This window comes from Oncorhynchus clarkii, chromosome 32, assembly GCF_045791955.1.
Source record: "Oncorhynchus clarkii lewisi isolate Uvic-CL-2024 chromosome 32, UVic_Ocla_1.0, whole genome shotgun sequence".
Classification (NCBI taxonomy): domain Eukaryota; kingdom Metazoa; phylum Chordata; class Actinopteri; order Salmoniformes; family Salmonidae; genus Oncorhynchus; species Oncorhynchus clarkii.
The window spans coordinates 31575892-31586031 of NC_092178.1; the positions used below are offsets into that span (position 1 = coordinate 31575892).

General features: G+C 42.3%; 1 protein-coding gene across 1 annotated transcript; it reads right to left on the reverse strand.

Moving 5' to 3' along the window:
• Positions 1 to 5534: 5534 nt before the first annotated feature.
• LOC139392207 (zinc fingers and homeoboxes protein 1-like) lies at positions 5535 to 9715 on the reverse strand. The gene is made up of 3 exons (XM_071140008.1): positions 9382 to 9715; positions 6005 to 8789; positions 5535 to 5770 (listed from the first exon to the last, which is right to left on the reverse strand). Exon 2 carries the CDS (start codon positions 8652 to 8654, stop codon positions 6018 to 6020), a length of 2637 nt encoding a protein of 878 aa, XP_070996109.1. The 5' UTR covers positions 8655 to 8789; positions 9382 to 9715; the 3' UTR covers positions 5535 to 5770; positions 6005 to 6017.
• Positions 9716 to 10140: the final 425 nt, after the last annotated feature.

The window sequence follows — 10140 nt, forward strand, 5'->3', positions numbered from 1 at the left end:
ATCGCTGGGAAAAAAAGCGGGGCTGCGGCTGACACAGATGCCGCTGCTCCCAAGACTAGAGCGTGCTGCCATACGTATTTACGTAGCACTGCCTGGGTATGTCTATCTGGGTCAGTAGAGAAAGGGTATTGTATTATTGTCTATCTCATTGCTGGTCGTTGACACCCTTTTAAAAAAATCTTGCATATCTACTTTTATTTTCCCTCTCTCTTCCCCTCTCTCTGATTAGGATGGAAGCCCACAGCTGGTCACACCCTTGATTTGGATAGTTCTCTTTAACATTAACTCTTCGATGGCCAAATATCAAGCAGGCTCCCAATGAGCAAGGCAATACATATTAGTGGGGATTTTCAGCCTGCCAACAAAATTTTTGTAGTGAGTTTCAGCACTGCGGGACATTTCTCTTTGGGTAAATGTATCTCCAGTACCACACTTACAGTACTGTACTACATGAAAATGTAGCTGTTCCAATTCACAGTTTTCAGTTATGCCTACTTAATCTAATTTGCCAACTGTGCAGTTGGTAAATTAGCCCCCCCAGAATTACACTGGACATAATATAATGAATTATATGAATAGAATATAGGTTAACCGCAAAATGTACTTTAGTTTTACCAATCCAGTCCCCTACACCAGGGTCTGTCCGGGGCATCCTCTGGGTGCACATTTTGGTTTTTGCCCTAACACTACACAGCTGATTCAAAGAGCCAAAGTTTGATGAAACAGCTGTGTAGGGCTAGGCAAAAAAAAATAAACGTGCACCCAGGGGGGGCCCAGGACTGACTGGGAAACCCTGCCCTACCCCATCTCCATCGTTTTAACACTGGTAGGACGGAGGATAACAATTTAAATTATAGTCAAAGCTACTTCAAATTTTATACCATCCCATTCTGGCTTACCTTATGCAATGTTGGCATAGAAAAACAATAACATTGCAAATAGCTCCACCTCCTGGAATAAAAAGACATCCATACCAGAAGAATGAACCATACAGTATACCTCAGCATGGCGTATTCTTATTAAACCTACCTCAGCATGGCTTATTCTTAATAAACCTACCTCAGCATGGTGTATTCTTAATAAACCTACCTCAGCATGGCTTATTCTTAATAAACCTACCTCAGCATGGTGTATTCTTAATAAACCTACCTCAGCATGGCTTATTCTTAATAAACCTACCTCAGCATGGTGTATTCTTAATAAACCTACCTCAGCACGGCTTATTCTTAATAAACCTACCTCAGCACGGCTTATTCTTAATAAACCTACCTCAGCATGGTGTATTCTTAATAAACCTACCTCAGCATGGCTTATTCTTAATAAACCTACCTCAGCATGGTGCTTATTCTTAATAAACCTACCTCAGCACGGCTTATTCTTAATAAACCTACCTCAGCATGGCATGGCGTATTCTTAATAAACCTACCTCAGCATGGCGTATTCTTAATAAACCTACCTCAGCATGGCGTATTCTTAATAAACCTACCTCAGCATGGCTTATTCTTAATAAACCTACCTCAGCACGGCTTATTCTTAATAAACCTACCTCAACACGGCGTATTCTTAATAAACCTACCTCAGCATGGCTTATTGTTATTAAACCTACCTCAGCATGGCTTATTCTTAATAAACCTACCTCAGCATGGTGTATTCTTAATAAACCTACCTCAGCACGGCTGTATTCTTAATAAACCTACCTCAGCACCTCAGCACGGCTTATTCTTAATAAACCTACCTGCTTATTCTTAATAAACCTACCTCAGCATGGTGTATTCTTAATAAACCTACATCAGCATGGCTTATTCTTAATAAACCTACCTCAGCATGGCGTATTCTTAATAAACCTACCTCAGCACGGCTTATTCTTAATAAACCTACCTCAGCACGGCTTATTCTTAATAAACCTACCTCAGCATGGCGTATTCTTAATAAACCTACCTCAGCATGGCGTATTCTTAATAAACCTACCTCAGCATGGCGTATTCTTAATAAACCTACCTCAGCATGGCGTATTCTTAATAAACCTACCTCAGCATGGCTTATTCTTAATAAACCTACCTCAGCACGGCTTATTCTTAATAAACCTACCTCAACACGGCGTATTCTTAATAAACCTACCTCAGCATGGCTTATTGTTATTAAACCTACCTCAGCATGGCTTATTCTTAATAAACCTACCTCAGCATGGTGTATTCTTAATAAACCTACCTCAGCATGGCTTATTCTTATTAAACCTACCCCAGCATGGCTTATTCTTAATAAACCTACCTCAGCATGGTGTATTCTTAATAAACCTACCTCAGCATGGCTTATTCTTAATAAACCTACCTCAGCATGGCTTATTCTTAATAAACCTACCTCAGCATGGTGTATTCTTAATAAGCCTACCTCAGCATGGCTTATTCTTAATAAACTTATCAGGTGGTATAAATACAACTGGATTGACAAATATTGCCATTTAATGATGTAAGGTTCAAATAATGACATTCAATCATATTAAATCATATTTCCCTCAGACAAGTATTTTTTTGCTGCGTAATGTCTATTAAAAGACTTCTGAAATGGCATGTCAGTTATGATACAATGTTGAACACAAATGCATCATGACTCAAGTTGAGTTTGTAGAAGATAGAACAACAATTGCACAGAAGTCAAAAATCAGGTGGCAGTGTTCTGCATTGGCAATGGATTTCCACACTTCTAATAACAAGCATGTCACAAACAAATGTATTGTCCAACTGTAAAATGTGGTAAATTTAGTATTGTGGTTGATTTCAATGGCTAACAGAGTTAGTTGCACTTTTTCTATGGCTTGACAATGACTACTGAAAATCTGTTTCTTACCTGCAAAAGCACTGGTCTGAAACTAAATACATTTTCTTGGCAAAGTATTCACGAAAGTAAGATATAATAAATAAATTAACTAATAATACTAATCAATTAATCATCATATTACAGCAATTAAAGATGCCAACAGGCTTATACCATATTGCAGAATTCATAAGGGTCCTTGTCATTACTGAAAACATAGAGAAGCAAAACAATAATTTATAATTCACCATCCCCTCATTGACTGTTCTTTGATGTATGGTTGCATATAAAAACCTGTACATCCAGATTTGAATATAGACCTACAAGATAAGAGGAAGATAAGCAGAGGAAGAAAAGTTAAAAGGTTGACTAAAGTCAAATTGGCTCTCGTTAAAAGAGGAACCATACCAAGTGCTTGTGGTATCTTCACCCTATATCGTTCTCATTGTACACCTGAAAGATTTTAACCCGTATTTTTTTTTTTAAGTACAACTATGCATTGAAAGTTACTTACTTTAAAAAAAACTGCCATCTCAAGCAAACTGTGAATGAACCTGTATCATGTGTATTTTTAAAACCCATTTAAATTGAACAAAGTCACTGTCTTCCACTCATAGCTTAAAAGACTGAGGTAATGTTTACTAAATCCTGAATGACAGCATGTTGGAAAACCAACATACAAAGAATCCCACCCCAGAAAACTGAGCAGAATATTAACCTGGATTACTCCATATTTTGTCATTTAAGACCAACAAATTATTTGAACACATATAAAAACAGTTTTGTAGAACCACTGATTCCATTTAAAACATAATCCAAAAACAGATGGCACTGATTTAAGTCATATTCACAAAACTGTGAGATTTAAAAAAAAAACGTTTTGTCAGTACATCAAATAAAAAACCTTTTGAAATTCCCTTCAACCTGGACACAATTTCACGATTTAAAAACGTTATTACATAACCTACAAGAAAAAAATAAGGATTTACCAAATCGAAATGTCTTGGATTTAGTTAAGATAGCAAGGTAAAATATTACTAAAATATCCCAGAAAACCAAATAGTATTTTCAACTAAGGTAATGTAAGATATATATATATATATATACTGAACAAAAATATAAACCCAACAGGCAACAATGTCAATGTTTTTACTGAGTTACAGTACATTTAAGGAAATCAGTCAATTGAAATAAATTCATTAGGTCCTAATCTATGGATTTCACATGACTGGGCAGCCATGGGTAGGCCTGGGAGGGCATAGGCCCAGCCACTGGGGAGCCAGGCCCACCCACTGGGGAGCCAGGCCCAGCCAATCAGAAGTACTTTTCCCCACAAGGGAAAGGGTTTTATTACAGACAGAAATACTGCTCAGTTTCCATCAACTGTCTGGGTGGCTGGTCTCAGACGATCGTGCAGGTGAAGAAGCCAGATGTGGAGGTGCTGGGCTGGCGTGGTTACACGCGGTCTGTGGTTGTGAGGCCGGTTGAACGTACTGCCAAATTCTCTAAAACGAGGTGGCTTATGGTCGAGAAATGAACATTCAATTATCAACCAACAGCTCTGGTGGACATTCTTGCAATCAGCATGTCAATTGCATGCTCCCTCAAAATTTGAGACATCTGTGGCATTGTGTTGTGTGACAAAACTGCACATTTTAGTGCCCTTTTATTTTCCCCCAGCACAAGGTGCACCTGTGTAATGATCATGCTGTTTAATCAGCTTCTTGATATGCCACACCTATCAGATGATGGATTATCTTGGCAAAGGAGAAATGGTCACTAACAGGGATGTCAATAAATTTGCACAAAATTTGAGAGAAGTAAGCCAGTTTTGCGCCCTCTCGGGCTTGTGCGGTGGAAGAGGTCTTTGTGCGCTATACTCAGAAATGTCTCAGGGCAGTAAGTTGGTTGTCTGTTTAACTCTCTATTGTTGTGGGGCTGTGCTTTGGCAAAGTGGGTGGGGTTATATCCTGGCTGGTTGGCCCTGTCTAGGGTTATCATCGGACAGGCCCAGTGTCCCCCGACCCCCTGGTCTCAACCTCCAGTATCTATGCTGCAATAGTCTGTGCCGGGGGGAGCTAGGGTCACTATTTCGTATCTGGTAAAATTCTCCTGTCTTATCTGGTGTCCTGTGTGAACTTAAGTATGCTCCCATCTCTCTCTCTCTCTCTGAGGACCTGAGCCCTAGGACCATGCCTCAGGACTACCTGGCCTGATGACTCCTGGCTGTCCACAGTCCACCTGGTCGTGTTGCTGATCCAGTTTCAACCCTGGTTATGGAACTCTGACCTGTTCACCGGACATGCTACCTTGTCCCGGACCTGCTGTTTTGATCCTCTCCCTCACCTGCTGTCGCGACCTCTGAACGAGCCATGAAAAGCCAACTGACATTTACTCCTGAGGTGAAGACTTGTTGCACCCTCTACAACCACTGTGATTATTATTTGACCCTGCTGGTCATCTATGAACATTTGAACATATTTTTAAACGATCTGGCCTTAATGGCCATGTACTCTTATAATCTCCACTGGGCACAGCCAGAAGAGGACTCTGAGCCTGGTTTCTTCCTAGGTTCCTGCCTTTCTAGGGAGTTTTTCCTAGCCACCATGCTTCTACATCTGCATTGCTTACTGTTTGGCGTTTTAGGCTGGGTTTCTGTAGAAGCACTTTGTAACATCTGCTGATTTAAAAAGGGCTTTATAAACATTTGATTTGATGATTTGTGCATATGGAAAATTTCAGGGATATTTTATTTCCGCTCATGAAACATGGGACCAACATGGGACATGTTGCGTTTATATTTTTGTTCAGTATATAATCCCTTGCTAAAATGATTTGGCATCATACATCTTCTGGCTTCTTTGTGCCTGGTTGGTCCACGCAGTTTAACACCAAAACACTTGGTACATTTCACCTGTGTTTTCCATCTCTTCTCTTCTGTAGGCAACCAATGAGAATTCTGTGGGAGCAAAAACATCATAATTAAGAAAACATGAGATTAGTGTGCAAATTTCCTCACTGACTGTATAAAGAGGAAATCAAGGTCAAAAGTAATTCAATTTGTATTAGGCTAAATTCAGAGGACAGATCTTGACATGTTAAAAACATTTAATAATAATTCAGGACACACGAGTAACAAATGCCTTTACAATTAGAAAATGTACTCATTCTACACATCCTTGTCATTACTCACCTGGACCTATAAATCACTGATCTTCTGGTTCTGACTGTGATTGCTTGAAACATAGAGGCTCTTCCGTGGTTTCATTGTCATTCGTTTCATATTCATCATTGTTATTTTCATCATCTTTGTCGTCAATGTCGTTTTCTTCATCATCCCCTTTCTCTTTCACTTCCATCTCTCCCTCACTGTCACCGTGTGTCTCCTCTTTACCCTCACTGAAAGGGTCAAGGCCCTTCTCTTCCCTCCTGCTGATCTCCGCAAACCAGTCCCGCACCTGTTCATAGCTCATACTGGACTTGGCCACCAGTTCATCCAAATCTTTCTCATTTAAGACCTTATGCTTGAGGTAGTGCTCCTTTAAAATATCTTTACCCGTCTTGACTTTGATGGTAGGGGGTATTTGTTTGCAGGGGTATGGCCGCCTCGTTCTCCTGGACCAACCACGAAAGCGTTTCCGTGGCTTCTTCTTAAGATCACCTCCGTTCATTGCCTCGTTAACCTTTCCACTCTGATACAAGTAGTACCACTTCAGGTTACTGTTCTTGCAGGCATAACGGGTGTCTCCAAACCAGTTGACAATGTAGGTTCTGGGTAACCCGCTCTCCTTGGCCATCTTGTCGTACTCTTCAGCAGAGGGCCACTGGGTACGAACAAAAGCGCTTTTCAGGACGTGGAGCTGCTCTGGGGTTTTCTTCATTATCTTCCGGCCGCTGGATGGCGTCCGAGCTTCTTGCCCAGAGGAAGGCACCTTGACCATTTCACTCTCTAGCTCCTCTGTGCCATCAGAGTCCAGTGGCATTTTTCTCCTCTCAGAGAACCAGGCGTCCACCTCTCGCCTGGTCAGTTTAGTCTCCATCCTCAACCTACTTAGCTCCTCATCGCCTGGCGTGTCAGACTTCTGGTAGCTGGCCTCCAAAAGCAGAAGCTGCTCCGGAGTCTTTTCCTTGAACTTCTGAGGTGTGAAGTCAGGAAAGGCGTGGCGGAACTTGATTCGTGGATCATAGATGGGCCCTTGGGTTGTGAGAGAGGATTCACTGGCTTCGTCGCTGGAGTCGATCACAATGGCTGTGCTGCTGCTGCCATCGTTACTGTTGGTGTTGACTGAAATGTCATTTAAGGCAATGCCTTGGTGGTCCTTTGAGTTGCGTTGGTTGTAACGTGTGTCACTGAACCACTTCTTTATTGCTCTTTTGGTGAGGTTAGTGACCTTCATCAGCTGAGAGATCTCTGCCTCAGTGGCAAACTGTCTCCTTAGGTAACTGGCCTTCAGCTCTGCTAGCTGCTCCTTGGATTTTTTGGGTCGCGCTCCCAGGGAATCGGTACTGAGTGGAGAAGCGGTCTCAGAGGTGGAGGGTTCTGTTACCTTACTGACACTGGTTCTGGGGTTGGGGACCCCAGCAACAGCTAACGTGATGGGTGAGGCCACAGGGACAGCGTTGCCACCCCCTACCTGAGTCAAAACCATCCCTGGTTGCCCTACAATCTGACAAGTCTGAAAGATGGACTGCAGGCCATTGGCTGCCGTAGCAAAATTGGCTGGGATGACAGTGATGGTCTGTGGCACCGCCTGCACTGAGCCGTTGAACTTCTTCCTCCTGGCCTCCTCCACCTCCTCTGGGGTCCAGCTCACACCGTGCTTCAGCCGCTGAGCAGAGAACCACACCTTTATCTGCTCCTCTGTGAACTTGGTTTGTGCTGCTAGACCCATGATCTCTGACACAGATGGGTAAGGGAACCTATTATAGGCACTGACCAGCAGGACATTATTGTCCATGGCCCCATTGTATGTGGGGATACTACTGACTGGGATGAGGAGCTGGGTCTGGGAGGTCTGCTGATTCTGCAAGGCAGACAGAACTTGAGCCAATGTCCCTGGAGGGAGCATTGTGGTGGAGTTGGTGGTCTTTATTTGGAGCACATTTGGGCTGTTGACCATTATGCTTTGCTGAATAGGTTGAATGGTCAGAGGGGTTGACACAGCCACTACAGTGGGGGTGACAGGAGGGGGGGGCACCTCTTCTTCCCCATCACTCTCCACTTTAATGACATTGTTATCTGCCATTTTGTGTGAGCCTGTAAACTTCTTGGCCTCAGCCCTACTCTTGAGCTTCATGATTGGTGTCTTGCTTAGGGCAATACCCTTACAGAATGTGTCCTCATCCTCCTCAACAAAACTGCCATCAAAGGTCAAGTCATTGACTCTCTGCTCAAAGATGGTTTGATTGTTGCTCTTCACCATGGTCCTGGTGAAATTGTCTTCTCCAGGGTGGTGGCGTGCATTATGCTCCAACAATGCATCATACCTCTTGGTGTGAAAGTCACACTCAACACACACATAAGATGAGTTTAGAACTATATTTGGGTGCTCAGTGTCCACATGCAAGGTAAACATATTGAGCTGTGATGTCTGAAAGCTGCAGTACTTGCACTCATAACCTCCTTCTGCTGTACTCGAGTCCATAGTTTTAATGAAGTGGTCCATGGCCTGTGTGTCTTCCTCACTCGGGTTGCTTTCAGTTGAGTTTTCCACAGGACAGTTAGCTGCCCCCTCGTCAGTCTGTTCATCTCCCTCTGTAACGACCTCCATGTCAGGGTCTGAATCCACCATTTCAACGGGAGGGAACATGCAAGGCGTTGTTGATTTTCTTCTGCTCGCCATTGTGTCTTATCTGTGCTTGTGTTGAATATATATATATATATATTTTTTTTTTAATCTAAATTTTAGTTCAGCCCTTGTCGATCCATGCAGGTTACTTCAGGAGTTCAAACTTCAAAGTTGACTTATACTTAAATCCTGCAAGAAATAGATCCATATTATATGCACATAATTGAGAGAAAAATTCAAGGTCTAAACATGAATGCCTATCTACTACAATATTTAAGGACACTGCAGTGTCCTTTAACAGATAGGTGTGGTGGGACATGTAGAGAAAGTTTCATTTCACTAATACATTTGCAAGTCGCTACATTGTTTCCACTGCCAATACTAAAAACTCTCACAATTGAAGTCTTCAAATAGCGCAAGCGCTCCACAGAAACACCATTAATAAGTGGCTGTTTATATGCATTCTGGCCCAAAGCAAAATGATTTGAGAAAACTGCAGGACAAGACATTTTGTTCCTAAATCGATGTAGTATTACTAATGCCTCTGTATCGTATCATTAGTCTGCTAACTACCAGTTTGTTAACCAACTTGTCAGTCAGTCACACTGCAAATAATATTCATCTGTCACTTGTGCCGGTCACGAGTGTACGTATTTTTCTGTTTTGGGGGGGGGGGGGTGGGAGTATTTAGCAAAAAGTGGGAAATGATAGTCAAATCTTATTCATTTGAACTATTACGTGTGTAAAACTACCTTCACGTGGTGTTAATTTTATTACCTACCCGCGTAGAGAACTGTCGCTTACAAGCATCTTGCAACAACCAGTTAGCTTCCAATCTGACTGCTGATGCGCCGTCTTCCGCCTTTGCCCAGTCGTTCCCTCCCCAACAAATGCACTGTCGACTCCGGCAGTGGCCCACAGGAGCAACGAGTCCATCTGTTGTTATCATAGACGCAGAATAGTGAATGCGCCGAGATTCGGTTGGTTTTTCACTCCCTTTCCCTTTGCCTACAAAACATCACCTTGTTTGGTTTGTTCATGCATTTAAACCGGCCTAGATGTAGACACCGATGGCTCATCGAATCTAACGATAGTCATTATTTTATTTCCTTCTTCCTCTTCTTCGGTGGGGTTTATCGGCGGTTGGCATTCAACGTTATGGTGCATTAACGCCACCTACTGTACTGGAGTGTGGGCCAGCCTTGTTGCTTTTAAATAAGATAAAATATTTGATACCATATCTAATGGCGTTCTACTCAATAAACTCTTTAAATTAATGTCCTGTATCTAATTCTCCCTCATACTGCCCACAATGTAGCAATACATGTTCCACGGTCTCTGTTTCCTGGCAGTAATCACACATTCCTGTTGAATGCTTTCTTATCACATTTAAAGTCTTATTTCAACCAGCTGTGTCCCACCCTTAATCATGTAAAAATAGCCTATCTTCCCCTCACCAACTTTCCTCTGCCCTTAGTATCTCTATTCCACTGCCATCTCTGCACCATCACTGTCCAAATCAGGCTTTTTGCCCTCTGCC